This window comes from Varroa jacobsoni, unplaced genomic scaffold, assembly GCF_002532875.2.
Source record: "Varroa jacobsoni isolate VJ856 unplaced genomic scaffold, vjacob_1.0 scaffold_1123, whole genome shotgun sequence".
NCBI classification, from domain to species: domain Eukaryota; kingdom Metazoa; phylum Arthropoda; class Arachnida; order Mesostigmata; family Varroidae; genus Varroa; species Varroa jacobsoni.
This window is the reverse complement of record NW_019214025.1, coordinates 99,944-127,517: the sequence shown is the minus strand read 5'-3', so window position 1 is coordinate 127,517 and position 27,574 is coordinate 99,944. Positions and strand designations below refer to the sequence as shown.

Sequence of the window (27,574 nt, the reverse complement as noted above, 5' to 3'; positions counted from 1 at the left end):
CGCATTTAGCCAGAACGACACCCAGTTGCGCTGGGTGATAATATAGCAATTCGGGTTAAAAGATCATCTACTCAGTTGCTCTATGCAGCCCACTTCCTGACTTGCAGTTAAATTCTTAGCTTCTGTTATCTCGAGGGTAAGCGTGACCATGATGGTGACAAATATTTGCTATCGACTTTGACATGTTTTAGACCAGAATGGTCCCCAGGAACGCAAATACATTACTGACTTGGTCGACTTTTCTAGGGTGCATCCAGGGATCGTCTATCCTCAGTTCTGAGCTATCGATGATTGAAGCTGATTTTTGACGAAGATCAGCGAGTGCTCGACAAGCCAGCCAGTCGGCATTGTCGGGCCCCGCTGACCTCAGCCAACGATGCCTTCGTTCGACATCACCGAAATACATTATTTCACGCCCAGATAATGCGTAAGTCTCCGCAGTTTCTAAGCGCGACAAAGACAGTTATCCATACAAGTTGAAGACTTTGCATAATACCTTTAAGTAAGCGTAAAAAATAAACATTGGTCGGTAACTAGATCGGAGAGCAAACGCAAGTGAACTTATATTAGCATTTAGCCCTGCTGCACAACTTACAGATGTTGGCAGTACACGAAACAACAAGCAAGACATTGATGTCGTTCGGATATCGCATCCTGCTATACGTGTTATTATTTCAAAGAGATTGTTCCGAATAGTTCGCTTATTGTGGGACAGCGCGTATCCTGTAAAATAAACGGGTAGGATTGTGTAATCATTGTTGAAAAATAAAGTAGAGATTTCTTTACTGCATTGCACCGCGTGTCGCTTTAAGGCTGTTCGTTTGAACTATAACAGTTCTAAATGTCCCGGTTCGACGCGTTAGTCAGCGCTTGAAACGTTTTATTAGACGGATACAGAACCTCGTTTGTTTTTACAGAAGAAATATTAGTGTGAAGATGCCTATTGTATACAACTGCACGGTCCCATTTCAAAGCCATATACGCTGCTTGCAAATAATGATGGAGCAGCTTGTACGCGTCAACAAACCGATAAATACATATAATAAAGTATATCTGCATGGAACGAAATATGGGTGCTCTGTTTGCTGCCGTGGCGCCGCGCTACTTCAGCGAGAATTTCCTTATGCAACATGGCCTAGATATAAGAAGCAGACGAAACTACTGGTGTCCTGCTGGTCGGGAACTAAACTCTTGTTAGCTGATTTGAAAGCTAAAACAGCGGGATAAGTAAACAATTGCTGTCTTAGCTCGCTCAGTCTAAAAAGACGGCTACGTTGACAGCTTTCAACTTTAGGGTAATTGTTCGTGTCGGTTGTTCTACTTTCGATATTCGAGATAAAGGTCAGGACGAAATGGCTATGTATGAGTAATCTCGAATATAGCGGTCAGAACTGTACCGGCTGAACTGAAAGATGCTTAAGATGGATACCGCTCTGATCCCAAAAAGTCCGCTGGACATGCAGCGAAAGTGACTTTAGGTAACTTAAAGGAACCCGATTTATTCATCAACACGAGCCGGGTAGTGAATTATACGAGAAAAGGAACAGAACCGAGCTGAGATATTGGCCCGTTTTGGCAATTTCGCAGAGCAGTGCGGCGATATGGGCGTTATCTGAAGGTGTGATATTAAGTATGGCTCCGAATAGCTTTAGTACGGTGCTAATCAAGTTCGAACAGGGCCAGCGGTGCTATTAGCCTCGATGTAGGAAGTATCAATGCACTTTGATCTCCTCGTACGAAGCTCTCAATGAGCGGAAATCAATAGTCCATAAGCGCTAACTTGCTCTAGGAAATTTCCAGCATAGTTGAAGGTCGAAATCGCCGCTGCGACGCTGATACCTATGTCCAGGTCGCTGGTACATTACAGGAACCATAAAGGACCTTGACTGCACACTTGAAGATCGTACGTACCAACCGAATGCACCATTCTACGTTCAATTTTATGGTATGTTACGAGTAAATAATTGCGTGAAATCAAATCATAGAGGATTGGCTAACTACACGATGGCCAATAGCAATGTCTAAGAGGGAAACAGTATCAAGTAATTCTTTACACTGAAAGTAGAAGTGTGTTGTATTAAAAAGTCGCTAGTGATGCGTATTTGTCCATCTAGTCGGTACAACGACGGTTTTTCTGTCACACGTAACCGTGCAGCAGCGCGTATCTAAGATTCATCTTCGTAAAAGCTCTGGAAAGCCTTGAGGGTCCAAGCCTTCCCAGAGCTCTCAAATCGATAATGACAGTAGCGACGCTAGCACGCGATGCGCTTTGAGACAAAAGTCACAGATTTAGTTAACCAAGCTTGCTGGCGTTGGACGTGACGGGATATATTTTTCTTTCTCAAGTAAATAGCCAGACAATTAAGGTCGTGGTTTTTGAATCGCCGCTGCCACTTCAAGCTCTAGCTGACGGTTGCCGTCTATCCGCAGTGAAATCACATGACGGCTAGTAGCGACCATCAGGTGAGTGGGTGTCTTCAGAAAAAAACGGAGAACGCTACACAGAGTAGTTGGTCACTGGCAGGCGGATAGCGAAAGATTGAATCTTCTCACTAACAAAGGAACGTCAATCCATGAGCCACTGTCTCGCGTCCGATTGGATGGAAAACACTGAATATTTCCGCTTACTCGTACGTATATATATAACCGAGTAACACTTGCAAAACAGGCCCGCTCTATTTGGCCATCAAAAGGCTAAATTTTTAGTCTAGGAAGAGTGTACGATGAATAAACTGCTAGTAGAGAAAGCATTAAAGTTAAACCGAACAGAGACTCCAACCTTTGCCAAATTACTTTCGTATAGTACTTAAAGTACCTGTACATATAGTAACTTAGAACTAACTACTTAGTCACAAAGATGCTCAAAGTAACCCTCATAATTCGTACTTCTTTATGATTGACTCTTAACTCTCAACCACGCTACGTTCCTTGTTGCCATTGGCACCGTTACAAGCGCCCGGCAATTTTCGCGTTTATCTCGACCGTTGCCGAGATGGAGGCGATCAAATACGACACCCTAAAAATGATCTATAGGGTACCTAACGTAACTTGGTTTGTATATTTTGCAATTTTGACATTATCGTTTGCTTCTTCTTCTTCTTTTACATAAGACGATAAAAATACTACATAGGCAAACCTGCGCACCATTTGCAGACCGTTTACCAACATCCATACGACAGTAAATGACAGTGAGTGATTGTGTCACGCCGCCGTTGTAAAACATTGAATACATTTTAATACTCGTTCTTTGCGTACGAAGTAACAATTTACTGACATATTTTGTTGACTTCCGTTTTAACAGGCTACTCCTTGCCGCCAAAGATTCACATGTACATCTTAGCCAATCGTATACTGGCATGTATGTATGTATGTATGTATGTAATTTTGGATCTGTTTGCAAAACATGCCAATGTTATGACGAACAATTGAAATAACAGTGGAAAGGATTCAGCGCCTCGCAATGGACGATTCATTGGCATCGTTCAGACTTCACAGACATTCGCCAATCGTATCTTTGTAGTGCAGGCTATTATTACGGAAATCAGATCCGAAACGATTTCAGCCACAGGAAGTAAGCTTGCAATGAGCCAACAAACTAAGCGCGTTAGCCAAGGTAACGTACGCATTAACGCGCAAACGTTCAGGGATCAAACGGTGGTCGTAGCTCGACTTCTGTCAGCAGCAACCGCCATTATTGATACAAATCAACATTAGAGTCACCAATCGAAAGGATGGCAATCCATGCGTATCAGCGCTCCACTAAGTTATAGGTCAAATGTTACACAGATTATAGGCTCATGAAGGAGAAAAGAATCAAGCCATAAAGAAAAATGAATATGGACGGTAGTTGCTGCCAGTGATCATCAGAAGGTAGAACATTTCTCTTAAAAAATAACATTTTTTTTTTTTATCTCTTGAACAGCAATCTTTGCGATGCTAACTTACACAGACACGTAACCGAATTTTCCATGTGGGCGCTCGCGCAAAGCCGAGCTACATTTCTAAACGAAACAAGTTAAACTTACGCTGTATGCAAAAATATGAAACATGGCTCTGCGACAATTGGCGGCTGGATACAGTTGTTGCGTTTGAAGAAGTTTCTGCGGTACTGACGTTGAGCGATTCCTAGTACTTAGAAAGGAAACTTATCGAAGTTTCCTTTCTAAGCACACGCGCGCTGGTATTATTGGTTGTTCTTGTAGAGCCGTATTAATATTGTCACGGTACGGTTCATTGTTTTTTCGCAGCTGCACCATTCTGTTGCTGAGTTGTTGAGTTTTAAACACTACCGAGCGTCAAATTCGAAATTACCCAAACTAAGTGACTGATAATACGAGCCACCTAAGCAGATTTCTGATAGCCCTAACTAGTTTTATAAACCAAGTTTGTTATTGCATAAATTATTGTCGTTCTATTGCAAGCAGACGTCTTCGAACTTACCAGGTATGTCCTGTTCGACATTTTCAAAATTCGTGTCGCGGGCCATGATTGCCACTGTCCCTTTGCTGGTCTGGCTATCTGTTGGGACGAACTTCCAATGGCGGTCGGAGATGGAGTTAACAAAACACGACGTCAGCAATAGCAATTATAGTGATTGTAGCAGAAGCAACAACAAAGAATAGCAAGAAAGAAATAGACAATTGCAATGAACTTAGAACACGTAAGCTTGCCAGAGCATCCTCCACCGTCGCAAACATAACCACAACAAGTATCCATTCAGGAGATTGAAGTTCAACACAGCATGAACGCGAGCATCACTTTGCACACGCACTTTGTTATCTTCAGCTTTTGTCATCTCTCGAAAAGAAGAGCAATCATAGGTGATGATTAGAGCGAAAAGCGGGTACTCTTGCCAACTGAATCTATATTCGCGTCGTGTAATTATCACGTCAAGAAGTATCTGAAGATTCATTGAACACTGAGCAAGTGCAGGTGAAGCAGGAGTCGCTTCTGATGCGGTAGTAACAGCAACACAAAATTTTCTAACGCATTGTTCCCTGACCTAGCATAATCTTCGTATATACTATATATTTTTATAGAAAACTAAAAGAACAAGATCGGTGTTGACAGCTAGAGACGGCATAACGTAGCAAGGAGAAGCAAATATTTCTTATCTGGGCAGCAAGAAAATATATGATAAGCGTTGAGCGAATGCGCAAAGCGCGGCCAACAACTCAGACAAAAGAGTCACTTTCCGCTAGGTTGATTTCTGTCCAAAGCCAGCAAAATTTTAGCAAAAACAGTCCGCAAGTTCTTAAGCGAAAATCGCCTAACTTCCTTTGGTAGATCGGGACGAAAAAAGCTGCTTGCAAGCCACAAAGTGCGTGTCCCTAGACGTCAACAGGCCGACGGTACTAACCGGCGATACCCCCCTTTCCGCCCGCCTCCCTATCAACCTTCTCTCGTTCACATAACAAAATCGCCCACTCCATTGAAAACATGCCGATAATTTATTGTCTCAGACAATAGCAACAAGTGCTATCATATGGCCATATCCATCTTCAATAGCCCATATTGACTATAGCTGACCATCAGGCGACAACTTTTCTAATACTTCTCTATTCGGGATTGCTGAAGGCTTGTAGCTTTAATGTTGGGAAACAGACGCAATTTTCGGCTACTACGAGTCACAGCAGGCAATGTATTGTATAATAACGTTACAATGAACAAAGCGGGCACGAGCTAGTAAACCAAGAACTCTCCTTCTTTACATTACAGACTGCTAGTAGTTGAGCACTAACTGCTGTTGTGGTACCAGTAATGAAGTATAGATACGTAAGAGAATCTAGGCAAGCGCAGAGCCCCTACCAGGCGTTGTTGCCACCACCACTCTGCGCTACTCAGTTCACAGACGGGGAACCACCCTTCGACATGGCGGCCATCCGTTGGAGAGGGTAAATCCACTCACGAAATCGGGCCACTGCAGGCCACACTGGGCATGACTAGACAGAGCGGACCAATACGCGGCCAGGCAAACACATAGAGATGCACGCGGATGGACAGGGCACTCACTCGATACAAAACAGACACAGGCTCAATTATTATTAGAAAAAAATCAGACGACAGCACCAAGTAGTTCGCTCGTTCATAGTCAGCGATGTCGAAAACGAGAGCATCAGATTAACGAGGCGGGCCGGCTCTCCACAGACAAGTTTCGCGCGCTACTACTTCCGTTGGAGTGAGTCGACCGTCGCGCGGGCTTTACTCGCTGCTAGATCCTCCATGATGATGGGAATAGTTCCCAACTGTTTGGCGGGAATCTGTTCGACTTATTCTTTCCCGCCGTAGTCCGCTACGATAGGCGGAAGCGTCGTCTGCAAAATACGATTCGTCTGCACGCAGAATATACATCTGGTTGTTTCCAAACAAACAAAAGAAACAAGATGGCGCCGCCCTGACCTACAGCAGATGATCACTGTAAAATTCCCTAAGACCAACGCCAGCAGCCGGTGTTTGATCTGATAGATTTTAATATTCGAGCACTGTGTACATCTTTACATAAAGTATAGGGTATACCTGTGTCATTCAGTGAATGTGTTTGGATGGCTGCCACAGTGTAGTGTTAATGCCATATCCAGTAAAAAGACTAAGATTCGTAATAGAGGCTAACGTATATTATCGAAAGGTATTAATTGGTCGATTACGTTGTCGCCTAAAGCTACGAGTCGGCCTCCTTCGTCGCCGTTGCTTAGACGAGGAGTTAGCCAAAAGCGGCCGCTGTACAATAATTCCACATTGCAGATTTGTCTGAGCAACAACTACGAGCATAAGAGAGACGTGAAACAGATAAAAGTAGATCAATTTGATGGCGTCGAGGACCGGAGCATATATCCAAGGCACTGATGGAAGCGATTTCCAACACCGGCAAAGAGTTGCCTCTCATTACCAGGCTAGGTGGGTTAATTAACTGTTCCTGTTTTTAATAGTTATACCCTTTCTCGGGGCGAGTCATTAGCTGTGTTATCTACAGCGCCGGCCCCATAAGTGCGCTGGCCACTCCGTCCAGACGGCTGCTGCTATTCCAGATCTGGCATTTTTGTATTAGTGTCTGAAGTGTGTTTCTTTGATTTGCACTGTGACAGTTAACGGATTAAGTTGGTGCGCGCAACTGAACTAGCTGTGTGTGACTACCAAGACTGAACGAGCCAAGCTGATTGCAAAGTGAAGTGCCATCTGCCTTCCTTCTCTCAACCGATGTGTGTGACATCTTCTTGCACCTGCGTTGTGTACTACGTTCATAGACTATTCTATTGTTACAACAATTAGATTGGCGGTTTTCCTGTCCCCTCACCCCCTTACTCCTCCTTTCACAAATGCAGGCCGCCGATCGGCAACCGGTTTACTCATTGTTAGCAATCTTTGTTCATTTCTTCTTTCCGTTCGCTCCGATGGCTTGTCCTGTTCCCCCTACTCGCCCTGCTTGTACTCGCTAACGATTTATGGAAAGCGACAACAATTGTTTCTACTACAGTTGCTCTCTATGTAACGATGATACTACCGAATGGTTCTAGTGTCAGCGGCCTTGATTATGCCCCTGCACATCGATGCCGTAATGGCGGCCCGTTGTCGGCACCAGAACACCGTGGGCGCCGCCACCTTGATGGTAGCACTTATGCCATTTTCCTCCTGCTGCTACTTATACAGGTGCAGGTGCATTCCTCAATTGCCGTTTGCCGCTCTCTATCGCTTTTTCTCCCTGCGCTCGTTCTGTCCGTAGTGTCCCCCCTCCTCTCAGATCTCTCTGGGTTGTTTACATAGGCAGCTCTGTGCATTCGACTAGGCTAGAATATATTTTTCTAATATATGGTCAAGCCGAGTGAGCTATCTGCACGCGCGGTACCGATGCGGCACCCAACATATAACTCGTCGCCGTCCTTTGTCACGGCTGCCGCGAGCGCCGACGACAGTGTTGGCATTGGCATCGCCATTATCACCACCGCCAGCAATTGTTGACGAGTAACGACGAGGACTTTGACTTCTCACAGGAACCTCTGAAGCAGCTGCTGGCAGTGCTCGTGAAACTGATGGTACCACCGTGGTCCATCGAATGTGCTCGGCTGTCCTCTGACCACTATCCGACACGCTATCTGGTCTAGGTCGCGGTGGGCCTGAGTAGCGTCAGTTGTATCGAGGACTTCTTCGAATGCCTGTCTGTATGGGGCACATAGCCAGGTTCTACTACTACTGCTGCTAGAACGACTTGTACTACGCGAGCGTGTTTGTGCTTTGTAAGCACGAATTGGCGCTGGCCGACGGTTAGAATCATTGTCTATAGCTGCAAGCGACAACTATCGAAGGAGTTCGCCGCAGGCCGGAGGTACCACGGTCGTTGTCTTAGTGACTAGTCGTTACGGGAAAAAGCAACAGCGTCGGGCTATGTTTTGTTTATGCTGCATTGCAGGCCTCTGCGATCATCACAACTCTGATAGAACAGCAGGGCATCGGGAGCAGTTCTAACGGCTATAATTCGTCGTGTATATTTAACTAGGAACAAACATTAATGCCAAAGTAGTCGCAGTGTAAAGCTAGTGCCAAAATAGCACTAGCCCGCCAAGCTACTTGCCCACGATGACACTCGGCAAGTTCTGGAGGTCTGTTGGATTACAATTATTCCTATTTGCGGTGGAACCGCGGTTTTCTTCAGTGATTTTTCAAGGTATTCTCTTAACTATTAGAAGTTGTTTGTGATTCGGACTCGCTGAGAGAAAGGGTACCCGTTATCAAGGTGCGGCATCTTGCACCTAAGAATCATTAAATGCACGTGGAACTTTAACCGGACAGGCTCAACAATAGATACGACAAGGACAAAGGCGACGAATATGTGGTCAATTTGTACTTTCAATTTGCGAATTTCGGAAAAGGATAACTTGCTTGTATTGGACACCCCTTGTGGCTGGCGTAACGCTGCAGTGTCTTCACTGCACGAAACTGAGGTTATTGTGATTACTAATCGGCCTTCGTGTTTACTGTGTATACTTTGAAATGGGGCCTTGTTGTACACGTAAGCTGTCAAATAAATTTGCTGAGTGTAACAAAGGCGCACGGTTTAAATGGACGCATCACTACTAATCACGGCTGTGATCACTTTCATTGCTGATCAGTTTTCTAAAACGAAGGATACCAGTTTGCAAAAAGACATACGTTTGAAAATACCGTGTTTGCTAAAAGAAGAAATCTGTCATTTAAAGAACAGGACTGATTTAATCTCAGACTGTAGATATATTCGTGCCAAATTGCAGAACGGCTAACCACTCATGACGGTCGCATTGTTGAGAATTACATTGTTGAAACACATTTGTTAATTCACTGGTCCAACGATTGACCTTCCGGGATTGACAGGTTTTCCGGGACGCTATAAAGAGACGGACTCCAGGATTTGCTAGTGTCGATGCTATTGTACGAAACACGACGTGCAGATATCGCATTATATATACATTTTTTCCGAGCGGTTTTTGAGTTAATATTTTTTGTGTCAAGTAGTGTAAAAATCGTCCGAATACATCACTTAATAACATGTGTTTACATTTAAATAACAGTGGCTCCAGCCCAGAGCTTTATTGGTTTGTTAACGCGATGAAAAGTAACAGTAAAGCATATTCGGATATAGATAGTCCTGTTTTTTTTTTCATTTATCAAATTAGTGTATTCAAAGTTAATAACGATAAGTAATTCGTTAACGATATCATGAAAGCTGTCTTCTGGTGGTAGTCGTCTCATTTTTGGTACGTAATTTACCGGATTGCTAAATTCTCATTTTTTGTTGGCTTGACGTGTGGCCGTTTTCAGCGCTGCGTATAAGTCCCGATTAAAGATGTCCATATTCTGCCACGGTCTTCTGGCAGTTGTCCTTCTCGCTAAGGTAAGAATGAATGTTTTTTATGAGTCGTAAAAACTCACAAATGAATCGTTCACAATGTTATCTAGCTAAATTGATCACATTGTGCATTCGAAGAGAGGCTTTTAGCCAGGTGTTATTAATTACTGATATATACGCCAAGAGAGTACTTACTGTGTGTTTTCGCTTTACTGTTTTCAATGGCTTTAATATTAACTACCGTATCCAGTTTCAATTATTGCCGCAGCCAGCAGTAGCTTACTCAATATCTGTTCACCGACTGAATTCAAACATTTCCCTCAAGAAGACATTCGATTCAAGAAGATATTCGATAGAAGATGTGCAGAATCAAACACTTCACTACTCGAAAGGTCCTGAGCATAGAGAAGCTTCAGAAAACCAAAACTCTACAATGAGTCTATATAAGCACCTAAAGATACACTTTGAAATTATCTAGTCAGATACTAATGCCGTTTGATCAAATCAGACTGCTCAAGCTATCAAGTGCGCATGAGTTTTTCTTTCATTAAAGTTAGGTAGCAATTAATATGTATTATGGTTTTACCTTTGTAAGTAACTATGCCTTAGATTTTATATACATGGATTACTCTATTAGGATAGGCAGACCCATTGCATCGAAGCTAAATATTTCGCTAGTGTATTTGTTTACAGTTTTTGATTGCTATATTCCAGGTATCGGAAGATATCCTTGACCGATTGGACATCTTCATCCTTTCACTTCAAGAACTTTACGTTCCGAAACCACTCTTATGGGAATGGTGCTGGCTTATGTCCATTCCTGTAGCCGGTGTAGGCCTATCAGCACTCAGAAAAAACAACGCGGCTTCTATGAAGGTGCTTGATAAAATGTAGACACATGGACGTGTAGAATTATTTCAAGACAGATGACCATCAAACCATGAATTACAGTCTATCACTGTAAATCTCGTTCTGGTATCAATGAGATCTAACGCTCAACTCAACCTGAGAATACTAGGTGCTATAACAAGGTCGTTTTCTAAATATAAGAGGCAGATCTGTACAAAACCTTTATCTACGTCATTCAAGAGATATAACGCATACGATACGACTGTTATGAAACTCATGGCGAATAGCCAAAAGTAGTATTTTCTGTTATTCACGGCGTTGAATTTACGAAATTAGCGGAACCTGTCTGAGTCTGAGTCTGAGTGAGTCTGATTCTCACTGCCAATAGATGCCATCGACCGCCCTCAGTGTAGTAAAAAATGCTAACAGGCAAATCTGGACAAAAAGAGTCAAAAGCCGATACTTGCTCTAGAAGAATGGCAGCATATTCTATTGTCGAGATCAACAAAAAAAGTATGTGTGCCTAAATACGACCTTGTGCCATTCATACTTTAACCGGTTTCGAAACAGCCACTAGTGAAGGAAAGTTAAGCATGGTCATCACTCTCTTATTAGTATTTCTTTTTGTTATAATTATATCTCTTGCCTGATAATTATCTATCTTGTCTGGAAGCATCATGACTGGGCTTGTTATGTAAGCCTAACGGTGCGCGATCCGTCAAAAAGCATCTGTTAGTAGGTATGCAAAATTTATCATCTAAATCACCATCTATTGTTTGTGTATATACTGTCTGTAGAGGAAAAAACTTGGTGGGAACGGTTTGCATTATTGTTAAACTGTTTGTATCTCGAATTTTGCTGAAATTTAACTGATTTGAGCACGTAAAATTTACGTAAAAGGACGGCCCGTAAGCTTCATGCCCTGCGTTTTAGCTGAAACGATGTCTAGCGCAACATGCGCAATGATGTTTAGTACGCTGATCGAGTTACCTGTTTTGTATTGAGGAATTTAGAAATTGGGTACATGGAACTTCACGAAAGTGAGCTTCGAACGAGTGCGACATCTAGTTTCATCTAAACAAAACCTTTAATATTAGAAGGAAAACAAAGTATTTTTTTCATTCGCATGAAAAACAAGACATGAAATTTAATATCGCGTTATTATGGGGTAAAGTCCACAATAACGTAAGCGATAACGTTCAGGCCATACGAGCATAGTGTTTTATGTTTTATCAACCACCTGCGAAGTTGCCTAGATTCGGTATAAAGCCTGAGTGACAAATTGCCGTTGACCTTATTTAGAGTAATCCAGAGTTACTTGGTCAATGTGCGCCTTATATGATATTTATGCTAGCGGTAAAAATATAAGGAGGGAAATTCTCGTTCTATGAATGGTGACATTGTGCAGAAATATCGACGTATTTTTGCACAATGTCACATTTTTGCGGTAGTATTGAACACCCTGATGCATCAAGAATCACTTCACACTGGAGTTCCTTTCGGCTGTGCTACCCGAATCAAGAAGGCAATTAAAATAGCAAATTGACATACAGCTACCCCCTCTCAATAAACCGTGTCGAGGGAACGACTCAATAGTGAGCACGCTGCCTGATGTTAGACAGAGTCAGAGCAGCCATTTTGAATTCAGGATACAGGCCATGGCTAGCAGCTTCGCTGTTCCTGTAAGATTTTTTTCTTAGCACGTTTTTTCGTGTGTGTTTGCTGTGCGCTGTGCGTATCGTGATTAAAAATAACAATGTGATTTCACGTTTCGCAGAATTTGATCCGACGGACGCTGCTGGCAAACGTCAGCACATTTATCTATTGTGACGGCTATGAGAACTGAAATAACAGCTTCGTGTACTTTATACTTTCTACCTTGAGAAGGTAGCTCATTATCACATTTGCACACAGATCTACTATTATTTTAATGCATTGAACAATACCAACTTTTATGATCAAACTCGACTATTAGAAATCATTGCCGATGTTTCGAGCATTGCTTTGAATGATCTTCTTGAATGATGACTGGTGACTGATGAATAAAAACTAGCCTTCAGTGACCCTGAGGCTATACGCGTGCATAGTTCTGCCCCACTGAAATGAAAATCATGGCTGTTGGCTCAATTGTAAGTGAGTACTTCATATCTGTCTTTTCAAGCTTATCTGTTATGCTTATTAAGTGTATAGGGTGTATACAGTATTTAGAAATGTCTACCACAAGCTGACGAGGTGAAAGTGCAGTAAAAACACATAATGCAAACTTGGCAACGTTTGGAGCATTTCGGATCCTGTTGCTCTCCTTTTGTTCTGCAGTGTATATGCAATTTAATAGATGTTTGTCAAACATAAACAGTTATTAGAAAAACAATATTAAAAAATCCATTAGCGACGTTATTAATCGTGTCATTGTTGTCTGGCCAGTAACTGTGGATCGTAAGTGGTAAGCCCACTTTTCCTAGTACGTTGTATATACAGACACATGCTGGTTTATGCAAGTAATGGCTGGTCTCTCATTACATGCCGTTTAACTACTACATTGAGGAAATCCCTGGGCCTCTTCTAGATATGAGATTATGAATGAACGAGGTCCAGGCTGGAACGTAGCTTTGCAGAATATTTCGAATAAGTGATGACAAATGGTAATAATAATAGTAGTATTAAAATCACTGCGCCTGCTCTCCATGTTACTGTGAATATGTTGCCAAAAAGCAAAAAAAAAAATGCTGAGTTAGATAATTGGCATAAATGGAAGGGTGCGTTTTGCTTACGATTCACTTAAATAAGGATATTGGTGATGGCCGAGTAGCAATTGTCACAAGTTAGAATAAAAAAGATATTGTTGTTTATCTTTTTTATGCCATATTTCAGATTTATGTGTCAGGAACATTTATGTTTGGCATAGTGCCTGTCTTAGCTGCCGCATTTCTATACTTTAGTGAAATGAGTGAGTACATTCAAACGAAAAGCAACGTGACCTTCTGGCAGGGCTACCCCATAGCCGTACTCTGGTATATATTCATCGTTCTTGCTGTGCAGGTAAGGGTCAAGATCAGTCAGAAGTTAGTCGAGCTTTTTTTGCTCCTGTCTTTTATAGTGACGAAAATAGTGATGATTAATAACGTTTTGTAGCAAATACGGCTATGTGAAGTTAAAGTTTTTTTCCTCTATTGAATTACAGATACACGTATTTTCGCTGTACTTCGCGATTCGGTTGATACTGGCCTGGCAGAAGGTTGTCACAGTGAGAAAGGCCAAGTGATGCTAGAGCACAGATTCCTGCTTGGACTGAGATGAAGTGCTTCAAAAAAACTGTAAAATTTATTGGGCTCCAAGTGTAGTAAAGTCACTTTAACGAATAGAAGACACTTTTCTAACGTGTCTATTGATCTTTGCGTGCGTGTGTGTGCGAGTAAAAGAGTATCTGATTAGAATGTCTGAGCCACGAACCGGCTCATGGTTCCGCATGCCTTTGTGACTGAGGTTTCGGAAGAACACAGAATATAACAGAAACTCTAATGATGAAAACTAAACAAGTAAGGAACAAAGATGAAAGAGCACGACTGGTTGTTTTCTTCTGCGCGCATGTATGTTAATTCGGTGGCCTTTTGCCGCTTCAGATAAAAAGAGACGCATGAAAATGACGGTAACAACGGTAACGATGAAATAAATATCTTTTTACTCTGTTTTGACATGTTGGCTAATTATTTAGTTTGAAGGAACCTGTGAATTTTCGATTGTTTCATTCGCTATTTCGGGCTAAAATAAAAAAATTCAGCTGCTGCTACGATGTGAAAGTACTATATTAAAACTGTGGTCGATTAAATCGATTACGAATAGTTTTAGTTGCTCTGTTAAAAGCACTCGGTCATATGGGTTGAGATTGTCCATTACCAAAATATCCTTCGAATACAACGAACAAGTGGATCTCGAAGAATTTTCTTCTCAGCTTTTGAAGTAACGATCACCTGTCATCCGAAGTCTGTTCGAGCATCATTGTAACACAAGCAATCTGGTGCTTGTTATGCCATCATTCGACAGGTTATTTAACAAAGACTATTTATTATCGCAAAGGGGAAACGAGTAGCTATGTAGTACACTGGCTAGGCGTTCCTGCTTGACCATTGGTCTTCCCATCTGTACAAGTATCTATCAGGCCTTTTCAGTTGCACATACTATTTGAGTGCCAACTTTTCTACTTCATATAATTGTTGTATTACTTTTGAAAGCCTGAATATAATGGTTTTAGGTATAGTGTAAAAACGAGTCATATTATAGCATCTTATACTGATTGAATAATTCTAAGAAAATTATGAACTCAAACAAGTGGATAGAACCTGTCTTTTCGAAGTTCTTATGTACTTGCCTATAAGAAATTTCGAAAGTAATATTGTCTGTTATTTTATTCCGTTCTAAAACATTGTAATGATCGAAGGTTGTCTTGTAAAAATTAGTGAAATTCGAACAAAGAGTGCGGCAACCTGTTTACCATGTTTACTCCATGAAATTGCATTTGGAAAGAACTGGCAGCAAGCAAAGAAAATCACAATTTTTTTTTGCCACCTTCATCGCCTTTTGGGATTAGAGCTAAATAACAGCCATTAGACAATACTTTGAGAAAGAAAATTAGCATGCTATGATAATAGCAGCAAACGTATACATAATATAATTAGAAAAATACACCGTTATCGAATGGATGGCGCCTAAGTAGTTTTTCGAATATGCAACAGCATAAAAAATGTAACTACCCTCGGCGGGATTCGAACCCGCAATCCCCGGTTTAGGAGACCGATGCCTTATCCGTTGGGCCACGAGGGCGCAGTGTCGTTTCGTGTATCAGAGCCGCCTTGTATTGTACTGACAGATTCTCGAACGAAGACCATGGCGTATTTTGTTGTAGGGTAGTATCAAATAGTAATAGGGAAATTAATGTGTAATGAATACCTTAAGGATGGAATTAGTTTTCGATTTTTTGTATCATAGGGAAAACCGCAATTTTGCCATATATTTTTTTTTTTTTTTTTAGCTGTGTTAGTGAATTTCAAAAGGGGCACAAAATCTATCTAGGGAATTGAACTTTGATTCATATGATTTGTATGATCACAAGAAAATTAGAGAGGTCACAAAATTATTGGTAGTCGCTAGATTTTGGCTTACGTACAACGATCTCAACTGAAATCGTAGTTAAACGGGTGGGCTCTGATGGATACAAATGTTTTGCCAACATTTGTATAAATTCCATGGTTTTCTTGTTATTAGTTTATACTCCGAGATTGTCCTATAGAAGAAATTTGCAAGATAAACTTTTTTTGCACATGTCTTATATATATATATATATATACATATATATGTATATATGTGTGTGTATTGTGTGAAATGACACGTTGATCAGGCAAAGAAGTGTGCTTCAGTAAAATGGCCTGTTGCTTCAACATACTCAGTCGATTTTTCTACATAGCCCTGCCGGTGTTGTAGTTCTTAAACAGCCCTAGAACCTGTACCTCGTAAGAGATAGCAACACATTGAGTGTAACTATTTTTCTTGGCATTGGCAATTATGTGTCACGTACCGACAGTATACTGTGGAAATATGATTGCCTAAAGTTAATTTTGCTTATATTTATATATATATATATATATATATATATATATGCAATAGGAAGTCAAACTTAAAAACACCGTTCATGCTACAACTATGTCCTGTGCCATACATGAACCTGGCAAACGATAAATCAAATCGTAAAAATCAACAAGTTCGAAAGGTGTTTAACAATCAAGTGGGGTCACTCAGATTTACGCATTCTTGCTGTTAATAAAGAGTATTTTTAAATATATATAAATAAAGAGTAAAATTAAACACATCCAAGTATATCTAGCCGTTCAGGTTGAATAAAAATGATTTAACACGTTAAATAACAGCTTCTATTAGAGCTCATAGTATGCCTATAAATGACCTTCAAATCGACCCCTAATATATACACCCGTATGAACAAAAAAGAAAACTAATCTTGATTATATATATGTAAGTATGTCCAACGCGAAATTTGCTATCTTTCGATGGTCTGCAAGCTTTACGGAAATCATAATACTAGATAGCCACGTAAGTGCTATGGAAGCCATCAACATTTCTTGATTTCTAACAAGTATATGATGGCAATTAACGAGCATGCAATGTTCCAAGTAAGGAAGAGCAACTCTTAAAGGAAAAAACAAGTAAGCTGTTTCGTCTTGGCTAAATAAATCTGCGGCCTAATTTATCAGACGGGCTGATCCCCAACAGAAAGAACGAACTGTGTCTATGTCCAGTTTCAAGTCTAAGCCAGCACGTGTTCCTAAGTTTAGCAGATGAACCCACTATCACTACGCTGTCACGGGAACCCAGTTTTGGATACACGTAATTACATGTGTTCCAGGGTTATGTGGCCAACCAGGCTGTCATAGCATGTTTCAAGCGCTAATATACATGTTTTCTATGTAGTAATTAGATACATAGGAAAATAAGACATCCCTTAATCTTTAAAACTTCATGCACGATCCCAATCATGTTTGGTTTTTAACTCAGGAATACAGTAAATGCAGCCATTTCTATCGCCTTCTCACGTGTCGAAGCTTCATTCGTTCATTCATTCATTCATTACTAGTATTAGCATTTCGATCTATCAAGACTTCGCATTATTTTCATGGTTCTCACTCCATATAAAATGTAATATGTAACCAAAAATGTGAACCTGCCGTTATATCCGATTGTGAGGGACTCATTCGAGTAGCCAGTTTCTCGGGACTTCGGTCAACAAGCCTGAAGCGCGTAGCGTCTCTTAGGCCGCTTATCGACAACGGTTTTCTAAGTAAACTTCAAATAAGCTCTTCGTAACATTCTCGCAAAGGAGAAAGGTGACACCAAACCAGGACTTCATTTCCTGCTTCACGTCGTTGTGCATCAGTGCTGTCTGTTCAACTTTTTGTTTTCTATTATCTACTTCTGTAGCAAATGTCTACATCTTTCTAAATGATTTGCGTGACGCGATCGGTGTCTCCATTCCCGTAGACTATTCCATACAATGATATGTGTACGCTCACTCTTGTAAAGACGAGCATGCCGCCTCGTCAGCGATCGGCGTGCTGTGCAACAGCCGAAGCAGAGTGCTGTCGACCGACGTCTTGTATCTGTTGTCGTGTCACATACAATGCCCCTGTCTTTATTGAAAAAATCAAACGAACCCCGTCAGATTTGTCACTCTGCTCGCGCTACTCCAAGTCGCTTGCGGGCGACGAGACAGCGGAGAAGGTTTGTTCGTTGGCTCTCGTCATTCGGAAAGCGCTATGCCGTCATCTATTGGATACGCAGTCCTCGATGATGTTTCTGCTACTGTCGACCCTGCAGTCGTAGTTGTCCGTCCGGCCCCACGCTACGTCTGATGGTGGCGCTGCACGTGAACAAGGCTCGCGTGCGGTTTTGCGGCCAGCGGCCGCCGGGGCGCCCGGCGCCGATCGGTGGTGGCTGTAGTAGGAGCAACGGTGGCGGCGGCGATGGCAGCTAATCGCTGGTTGCGTGATAGCGGCGCTGCTGTGGCCGCCGCCGCCGCCACCGCCGCCGCCGCCGCTTCCGTCACTGGCGTTGTGTTTGTCGTTGTGATAGTTGAAATTGTAGAGATGGCAATAGAAATAGTTGCAGTCCTTCTGTTAACTGCCTCTATCGCTGTTATAACAGCAATAATAGCAGCCGGTATGGCGACGAATGTTGTTGTTGTCGTCGTCCTCGTCGTCGTTGTCGCTGTGACGATTGTGCGTTATTGCCGCCGCTACCGCCGCTAGCAATGCTGCTGCCACTGCTGCTGTTGTCTGCGTTTACTGCGTTCGAGTCAGTCGAGAGAGATATTGCAGGTTGGCAGACGCGACAATTGAACGCGATCTCGACCGACGCGTCGATTGCCGAATGCGATCGACACATTGTGGCCTGCCGATTCCCTCGAGAAAGTTGTTGAATTGAGCTGAATGAAAGTACGCCGGCTGCAGTTGTTGTTGCCGCTCACATTGCCTTCCAGTGAGTCTGTGGTCCGAGTCTGCACGAGCATCAACGAGCGCGCATCGCCGTACCTGCCTGCCTGCCTGTCTGTCTGTTCGGTTAGTATGTATTCGCCGCGGCTTTTAAACGAAACAAAATACGCAGGCTTATCTTCATCATAAGGGACTGAAAATATGTGAAGTATTCGATCGGTTTGAAAGCAATCGGAGGCAATAAACGATGCCCGTGAAAGGGGCAATCTATTCTTCACAGGTCGCAAAGCGAAGAAAAGTAAGTAACGAAGCGTTATTCTTCTAGAAGAGTAAATCGAAATTAGGTGCGTTACAATATTTTTGATTGTAATGTATCCAAGTGCTGGTTGAGGCATTGCAGGAGATGGAGAAACAGCGAGAACATGTTGTTAGAAACATGCTTTTGAGCGACTGCTGTAGAAGGTTGCAGATGCAAAGGGTACAAGATTTATTGCCGCTGGTCCCTAGTCATCATAAATGCTTATGTCTTTTTTTTTGTTAGGAAATGCTCAACTTTGCCATGTGACACCTTAGCGCATTATCTACTTTGTCCTTGTTTGCCTGTATACATTAGGGGAGTGTGAACTGAACACTGTATTCAATCGAATTTTTGAAAATACCTCTGGAAATGCTAAATACGGGGTACCCCAAACAGAGGCTCCAAAAAGGAGAACAAGCAGTAACAGCTATTGTTTCTATCGTGCAAGTAACACACGTATGTGCGAGTAATAAAACACTACCAGCCTTGAATAGCTGTTCGATAACCGTCTGCAGAAAGTCGGAGTTTGTTTACACATGCGTGTTTTATATCAGGTAAGACAGTCATGCAGCATAGGAGAACCAACAAGACGGGTCATATGATAGGTGAGCAGTGCAATTTTTTCATGATGATATTGCTCTGCGTTTGACTAATAGGCAACTCCAAGCTCCAAGCGTCCACGCTTGCCGTTCATTTTCAATTGGCCATCGGCGAACACCGATCACGCCAATAGAGACAATGCACGAACTGTTCAAAAAATGAACGAAGCCGATTTCTGCTGATACATGGCCGTTGAGTACTTGTCAGCCATATTCAAAGCTGGACTCTCATCGCCCTTCAAATGAATTCTACAAGTGGACGCTGCACAGCCGACGTAATCCTGTGACTGCTGTCAGTTTGTTCTAGCCTTCTGGAAAACCTAACCTGTATTTATTTGTATCTATCTGTGTCCCACTCGAAATCCGTCCTTATTTAATTCTCTGTCTCTGTTTAATTCAACAAAATGCCAACATCTGTACGAGAAATGCATGCGTTATCGTTTTACCTTAGTGCTGCGCTAGCGTACCCTTACGTTCGATATGGCCAAACGCTTATTTGAAAAATGAGGGAATCATGCGGTTACCTCTGGGATAACGTCAAGCCGAAAGTCGCTAGAAGATTACTGCGTTACGTTCTCCTCCTAAACTAGACAGATTAAAATTGAAACGTATTTTCGCTGAACGAACGATCGGCTTGGCCGCTCCCTCCCATGATGGAAGCTAACATGATAGATGCAACAATGTAGCTTTTGCCTGTTAGGAGTGTTTTCACAGGTAGTAAACAGCAAACCTTATCTGTCTGTTCTATTTAAATGTTTTGTGGGCTCATTAGCTTGAACACATTGCGAATTATAAGACTCGAACTCGCGGTCTTCGGCTGGTTTGCAGCCGCAGACTCAAGGGCCCGAATCACCCCCAGGGCTCTTTCAGTTTTCAGAGCTTAACGAGAACTTTTGGCACTTTCCCTCTAGTCTATTTGTCGTAGTTACTTCTGACTTGTTTACTTACATCGGTGGTTTTTGACAATGATGCTTTGTGAATTCGGGGCTTAACTAAAGAATAACTGCTCTCTGCGCATTTTCCGTTATATTTCAACCGCCGCCCGCTAATCAGTCCATGGAATTGGTGTTTTTGTTGCCTTCTATTGGAAACTCTTTACCGGTCTAGCCAAGTTAAGGTAATTCCATTGGATGTCTATTCTTCTCTGTAGATCTGGCCGGGAGGCGCAGTGGCAAACCTGATTATCTACGAGGACCACGGTTCCTGCGCATGTCGCTATTTTGGATCCCATTGCGATTCCAAAGGCTTTTGACTATATTGTGATTTTTGACGCCTGTTATGGTTCCAATGCCCTGTTTCGTACCTCGATGGCAGGCGTCTGGCGTGCTCTGCACCGAGGCTGAAACTCTCTGCCGAGGTTGTTAATAAGCGAAAAATATAACGACTAGATGTTTTGTGTTCCTCGTTAATGACTGTTACCAATTTCGTGAGCTACAGACCAGCTCTTGTTTACACTGTTAAAAAATGATCTTGTACCAATGTATAAGCAAGTCGGCATGATCCTATACGACAATGAAGGAGTCCTTGCCCTGATGAAAATTAAGATTCATGGCAAGCTGTCATAAATGACGACTGAGGTTGCACCGTCAGCATTCGTTTGCGTTTTCTATCGACCAGGTATTTAAAAGGCAAGGCATATTGCCGAAAATCAGGCAAGAACTCGTGTTTATTGCATGACCAACTACAACTAACATTTAAGGCTCAGCTTCGATAAGAAGGGCATTTTAGGGTCGAATGAACACGTTTTTCTGCAGCAAACTGCCTGTTGGCGTTAGCCTTTTAACGCTTGAGTTGGGTTTAGACAAACAGTATGATGAAAACAGGTTCTGTTTATTTACAAGCTGTGATTTTTCACAGCTATTATGATTTGTGAAGTTACGTTTATGCGTAATGTGTCATATCCTATCTTTTTTCCATAAGGATTGATTTTTTTAAAGCTTTCCAGTCCTATCGGAATTAGTGTTGCTTCTACAGGACTGAAGCGAAGCTATCATTAGTTACATCTGTATTGCTAAATAACGCCAAAACAAACAGGCTTCCATCGCTCTCTAATAGCAACGATTGTACTTTAGACGAGCCCAGCCAAAACAAGCATTTTTATTTAAATTGCCGGGGGAACTGCTGTATTATGGAGGTAATAGTAACAAAAGGCGGGCAGGCGGTCGGTCGGCACGCATACGATGCGCATTGCTACTACTACCGCTAAGGTTACAAAAGTGGTAAGGCATTACGACGATAGTGTTAGTGATGACGATGATGACGACCGCGGCGGCAGCAGTGTCAGCCATGCAGGCAGGCAGGCAGGCAAACGGCAAGCTGATGATGCAGACAGGCCGGGCTAATATTTTTCCATTTTAGTTCACCTTTGTCACTACAGACCCAGTTTCCCCTTAACTTCTCTCCAATGTCCTAGTGAACCCGCAGGCGGCTTTTACCCCTTGCTGCTCACTGGCCATAATAGCCGACACATGGCTGTTATTGTTCCTAGTATTGCCACTCGCGCTGGGCCTTCCGGCGTGTTCGTGTCTGCGTGCTTGCTAGTCATCCACCCAACTTGCTTGCTAGGCAGCGCTTCTTTGCTGCTGCGGCGGCTTTGTCACTCTCAGCTCGAAGCTGTATCTGTCTGCATTGCGTTGATGGTTGCCGTATAGGTTAGAGGACTTGCCTCGAGCCTTCGCCACGCCCCGCCCCGCGTTAGACCGGTTCCAGCTTTGATGGTTTGGCACACTCTGGCGGTCGGCTAGCAGGTCGCCAGTAAAGCAGCAGCTAGCGAGGCCTGGCCCGGTTTGCCAGTCTGATGGTGCTGCTACTACTGTTGCCGCCGCCGCCGCCACCGCCGCCGCCGCCACTATTATCACAGTTACCAGCGCCAACAGCGCCGCAGCTCGGACTGCGGTCGCCCGTGGCTGTCTGTCTGCCTGTTCGTTGTTTTCTGCCGCTGCCATCACCATATGCACTACCGTTCTCTGTTTGCCCTCTGAGCTGGCAAGCGTCTTCCCCCATGGACGAGCGACCGGCAGCAAGCGTCTCCCCATTCTCCCATTTCCATGTCTCTAGGCCTGCCTCAGTCAGGGGTCTTTCTCGTGCTGCACGCACTTCTCTCTTTCCTGCTGGGTGAGGCAGAGGCTTAGAGAGCAGAACGCTGGAGATGTCAAGGGGATGGAGTGTAAGGGGTAGTAAGTGGGATGGAGGTGGGGGACAGCATTGGTGTGTGGGGCGGAGGCAATGGGGGAAGGGAACGTTTCTGCCAAGCAGTGAACCAGCCTGGCTGTCAGCAAGCAAGCAGGCAAGCTGGCAGCGAGGCCAGCCATCCCTCTTCTTCGACGACTGCCTCCCTGGTCGTTGCCTAGTTGCTACAGGATGCCGGCGGTCGCGGTCCTGAGCGCTGTACTCGCTATCACCGTCGCTCATTCTGCTGTTACTGCCGTTGCGCTGTTCGATGGGCTGCTCACTTCGCATTGGCGTGCAACGGTGGTAGAGAGCGCGGCTCCTGTCCAGCCATTCAGCTCTGCCTATAGAGACCGTAGCCACAGGCGAAGGCAAAACAGCTGAAGTTGAGACTATTGGCTGGTTTCTGTTTGGTTGTGAGCTCGGTCGTACGCTGGTCCGTAGGTGCACTTTATGCTATAGCTCTAATATCATATAGTCTATTTATTCCGCTGCTACCACCTTCTTAATATTAAATATGTTTGTTTTGTGACTACGTTTCTTTTTACGAATAGGACATTCAACACTGAGGGTTTTTCATTTTGTAAATCATTATACTTCTTATAATACTGCTACGGGCATACAGCTAGCAATAGGTGACAGAAACATGCCTGTAAATGTAGCTCCGAAATACCCAACTGATGTGATATAATTGTATTGTTCAATCCTGTGTGTGCAAACATGTACACATACTTAACGTAGCGATTCGGTAACTTTGGGCCTCAAATCACTTTCATTTCCATGGGTGGTATTACACTTAGCATTATGAGTTGTTCGTTATTTTCATCAAGTTTCCCGCTAAAAAGCTTCCCGTCGATCGAACACCTTCTTGTTTCCGTTTATTCCTCCCGAGAGTGACGTAAAACTGCTATTGTCTTTTTCATTTATGAGCATTGTGTGGTATTTGGATCATTTTTTGCTTGTAAAAGAAGAAGGCTCGAGAACGTTCGAAGCAGTCGCTATTGTTGTTGACAGCCTTCGTTCATCGGTCCGTCGGCAATCTCTCTATTTTGTCGATCGGCCGTTGTCGTCCTCGCCAACGTCAGTGGCAGCAGTGGCGTCTGCCAGCAACTAATCTGTTAGGACGCTCGCACGCTGCACTTCGTTCCACATGCCCACCAGCACCGCCACCATCGTCACTGCTGCGGCTGTCTCGACCACAACAGTGGCCCTTTTTCGAGTGAGTCTTACATTGCTATCTCGTTCGTCTCCTCTGCGCCCTGCTGGGCCGCCTTGCTTGTCCATTGTGTTCAAAGTTCCCTTTTGCCTGCCACTTCGTCACTCCAGCTCTCTATTCGCCCTTAATACAATCTTTTTCTCAGCAGACCCCGTCCGTTCTGTCTTCCCATACTCTTCCCTCCACATCGCCCATTCGGTTGCATGTCGTTGTCTCTGCTTTCGGCTGCCCTCGTCGATTGTCCCTTCCTTCTATCTGAAGAGAGCCCGGTGGACGCCAGCCGAATGCAGGCGAGTCTGCGAGCGATTCCGTGAGCCCTGGGTGGGTATTCGCTGTCGTTCCTGTTTTGACTCTGGGAGTCTTTCACCGTTTGTTTGCCGCTACTTCGTTGGTGCCCAACTCGTCGCCGTTGGCCGACGGGTTCACTCACAGCCGTCGGTCCCTGGCGCTAGTAATGCTGCCACAGCCACAAGGGTCCATTTCGTCGTAATTGTCGTCGTCCTGTCCTCTTGTCGACAGACCCGCATGCAGCCAGACCGGAGGCTGCTGTCGCTAGCGGCTAGGATAGTCGAGTTCGCGCTGTTTCTGCCTCTTCTCTTACTGCTTGAGCCCCTGCAACGCGGCTGAGCTCGAAGCTCGGCGCTGGACCAGGACATCCCGCCAGCGGCCGCTTGTCTAGTGCGGAAAGCACTAAGTTCCCTCCCTTCCTCAACGACTGCTGCACCAGCGCCAAGAGCAGCATCGACCGAGAAGCTCGACGAGAGCAATGGTCACCGGCGAACCAACCGCTGGTCGCCAAGCAAATCGTACCCCCACACCCATGCCCTCTGTCGTCTGTCCAGTTTTCCCCACCCATCCGGCCAGCAGCTCGCTCGACCATCGGGCTATCACCAGTGATACCGTCTCGTCATAGGACGGTTGCTACTAGCCGCTGTTGCCGCCATTGCTTCCACTGCTGCTGCAGGAGTAGCAGCAGCTATGGGGGCTGCTGCCCATACGATTCGGCTCAATCGAGTCGACCCAGCTATCGTAACCCTCCGACGTCAGCGCGTGTCTGCTAGAAACGAGCGACGAATGGTAGGCAGGAGTGGGGTGAGCAACGATCAGTAACATCAGTAGCAGCGAGAAGCAATGAGCAGAAAACCCCCTAGGAATCGCGGGTGGTGATGGTGGATATTCGGCCGTTTGCTGCTACCACGAGGCAAAAGCACTCCGATCATTCGTCTGCAGCAGCACCGATCTGATGGTGATGCACCGATGCCGTCCATCGACGTATACCGGCTTCTCTTATTTCGTCCCGTTACTGGCATTTCAGTTCTTTGCTGTTGCCGTCTTTGGCGTCGTTGCAACTGTCCTCAGACTCATTTCGGTCGCTCGGCGATATCCGGTCTGGGTAGCAGCAATGCTATACCCGGCGATTCTGACGATCTTGGAAAGCGGTGAGAAACGGTCGTACGAACGATAAGAAAAATGGAATCCGTCGTCAGCTCTTTTTTAGAATCGATGTATCGCTTCGTGCGTCTGTATGTCGCAGACGGACGGATGTAGACCCGGGCGGACAGATAGGAAAGGATAACGCCCTACGGCACCACTAAGGCCTGAATGAGCCGACACGGGATTGTTTGCCAATATCAGTTAGGTTCAAGCGATGGCGAATAAGCACAATGGTAGCTATATTATCACGTAACGGTGTAAACGATGATGACTCAATGAGAAGCAAAACAAATGTACTGTTTCTTTGCAAACGGATGCAAGGTACGCTCTCTAAAATTTAACATACGCGTGTCAAATTTAAATGGAAAGGCAACAAATAATGAAGAAGACGTGATGAAGAAACAAATCTTAACCGAGGACCGGGACTTTACATTTGTACTGCGGCGGAGCAATGCATGCAAGCGGTGAAACGTAACTTGTTGAGACCTTTTCGAGTGATCACCATCCTTGATCATTACCAAATTTAATTCACTTATGTTTAAAGGAGAAAAACATTTTCCCATGAGCGCTCTAACAAATAACAGCCCAAAATTGTCATGGTGTTCTTTTTATACAGCGCTAGGTAAAGTCGACTCTTTCTATCTTGATGGGTTGCCTCAGCAGACACAAAACAATCAATTGATTGAGACGATATGCTCTTGTTCAATTGATACTAGAATATCGATAAAAACGCTGCAGGACGTTATTAACAAGCGTACAAATAGTCAGGCAGCGACTTGAAAAAAAACATACTTTCCACCTATTTTAAAAGGCACAGCGCTTTTAACGTAGAGCAGTCAAGGGGTTCGATGTGTAACTCAGCCCCTTATCGAGTACTGTGTGCATTTTCGTAGATCGTTTATTCTTTATGATTAGCTTTGAAACAGTTATCCCATTTCGATCACTATTACTGTTTAAACAGGTACGTACACGCCTTTTGCGAGAACACAAGCCACCTTTATAAGTTCCTTCCACGATACAGAATTGGCTGTGCAGCGGTTAGCATGGAAGACATTGAAATTCTTTTTCTGCTACCCCCGGCAGCAGCACTAACCTGACGATTAAGTAGAGCTATGGTCGCAACGGCGGCATTAATAGGCTTGCTGGAGGTGATAGTGATAGCGATGGCTGTAGTAACAGGAGCGGCAGAAGCGGCGGCGGCGGCGGCGGCGGCGGCGGCGGCGATGATGGTTGCGTCTCGACTAAATGTTTGTTAGCCTCCCTTTCCTTAAGCCCTCTCCGCTTCCTTCGTGTTCTTTGCTACACTGCACATTTCCATATGACAGCCACGTGTGCGCCATGCCGCCGAACAATAATAATAACATTTGCGGCGAACTTTTAAGCGCGAAGAGCTCGTCCCTTTCGAACTTTCTCCTGCTGCTCCCGCCATAATCCACTGTGACTATTTCTGTTGCTTACTTGAATTTGCTCATTGTGAGCTATCCAAAGCCTTGTCCAAAGAAGAGTGCTCGCCTCCTTAGATACTGTCCTACAATACTAATCAGAATCATATAATTATTAGGTAACCATTTAGATACGACTACTTTGTTCTCTACGTTTTAAGAAGTTGTGAAAAAATATATCACACTATAAGGTCGAAGAGGAAATATTTAACGCGTTTTAAGTACAAGTATCAACGAACGCGAGCGCCCAAAACGAGAGAAATTAGCTTCTATATGTGTGCCGTTTCCTGCTCCTATTGCTTGGCCCGTTTAGGTCGCAACGACAATAACGTAAGGCGGCTTACGGCCGACACTCGTGGCAAAGGAAACTGTAGAGGCAAGTCTGGATAAAAGCACACGCGATTCAGGCTTACGCTTTGTCCGGAGCCGCACAAGCAGCCTCAAGCAAACAAGCAATCTTTAGGCTGCTTGCAGGCATCCATTGGCCTACGTCTGTGGCCTGGACGGCTAGCGTAACAGTCTGTGTCTTACTGCTGTTACTGTTGCCGCTATCGTCGTTGTCCTTGTGGCCGGCGTATTATAGTCACCGTTCACTGCTGCTGGATAGGTATGCTAGCAAGCTGGCGGACAAACGACAGGACACAGCGGACGGGAAACAGTTCGGGGGAGTAGGACGACGTCAAGGATCGCGACGGTGAGGGCTTGGCGGAGGGACAAGCGACGGGTGTACAGGGTATCGGGGAGTGTGGGGGAGCGAACA

General features: G+C 44.1%; 3 protein-coding genes, 1 long non-coding RNA gene and 1 other non-coding gene across 18 annotated transcripts in view; 3 read left to right on the top strand and 2 right to left on the bottom strand.

The window, feature by feature from the left end:
* Positions 1-6,297, bottom strand: part of LOC111266872 (X-linked retinitis pigmentosa GTPase regulator) — a 55,976-nt gene extending 49,679 nt beyond the window's left edge. For 3 of the 4 annotated variants that reach the window (XR_015313575.1, XM_086971101.1, XM_086971103.1), the window contains exon 1: positions 4,441-5,797. Coding sequence is in view for 3 of the 4 variants with exons in the window: in XM_086971101.1 (XP_086827227.1) it covers positions 4,441-4,486 (46 nt within the window). In the remaining variant the exon portion in view is untranslated. The other variant, XM_086971102.1, reaches the window with a different exon arrangement.
* A 145-nt stretch (positions 6,298-6,442) lies between these two features.
* On the top strand, positions 6,443-14,355 carry jagn (jagunal). 6 transcript variants are annotated; one of them, XM_022844712.2, is made up of 5 exons: positions 6,443-6,894; positions 9,787-9,859; positions 10,529-10,690; positions 13,535-13,702; positions 13,845-14,355. In XM_022844712.2, exons 1-5 carry the CDS (start codon positions 6,806-6,808, stop codon positions 13,923-13,925), a joined length of 573 nt encoding a protein of 190 aa, XP_022700447.1. In that variant the 5' UTR covers positions 6,443-6,805; the 3' UTR covers positions 13,926-14,355. The 6 variants fall into 6 exon arrangements, with proteins under 6 accessions (XP_022700447.1, XP_022700451.1, XP_022700446.1 ...); XM_022844716.2 differs by lacking the exon at positions 6,443-6,894 and adding an exon at positions 7,032-7,196; XM_022844711.2 differs by lacking the exon at positions 6,443-6,894 and adding an exon at positions 7,382-7,644.
* Positions 10,699-12,942, top strand: LOC111266878 (uncharacterized). The gene is made up of 2 exons (XR_002684299.1): positions 10,699-11,176; positions 12,441-12,942. It is a non-coding gene; the product is annotated as an uncharacterized LOC111266878 (long non-coding RNA).
* A 1,053-nt stretch (positions 14,356-15,408) lies between the features above and the next one.
* Positions 15,409-15,481, bottom strand: TRNAR-CCU (transfer RNA arginine (anticodon CCU)). Its single transcript has one exon. It is a non-coding gene; the product is annotated as a tRNA-Arg (tRNA).
* A 2,942-nt stretch (positions 15,482-18,423) lies between these two features.
* Positions 18,424-27,574, top strand: part of LOC111266869 (uncharacterized) — a 30,158-nt gene continuing 21,007 nt past the window's right edge. For 2 of the 6 annotated variants that reach the window (XM_086971097.1, XM_086971096.1), the window contains exon 1: positions 18,431-18,955. Coding sequence is in view for 2 of the 6 variants with exons in the window: in XM_022844695.2 (XP_022700430.1) it covers positions 18,655-18,783 (129 nt within the window). In the remaining 4 variants the exon portion in view is untranslated. Of the gene's footprint in view, positions 18,956-27,574 lie in introns of all 6 variants that reach the window. The other 4 variants (XM_022844695.2, XM_022844697.2, XM_022844700.2 and 1 more) reach the window with 4 other exon arrangements.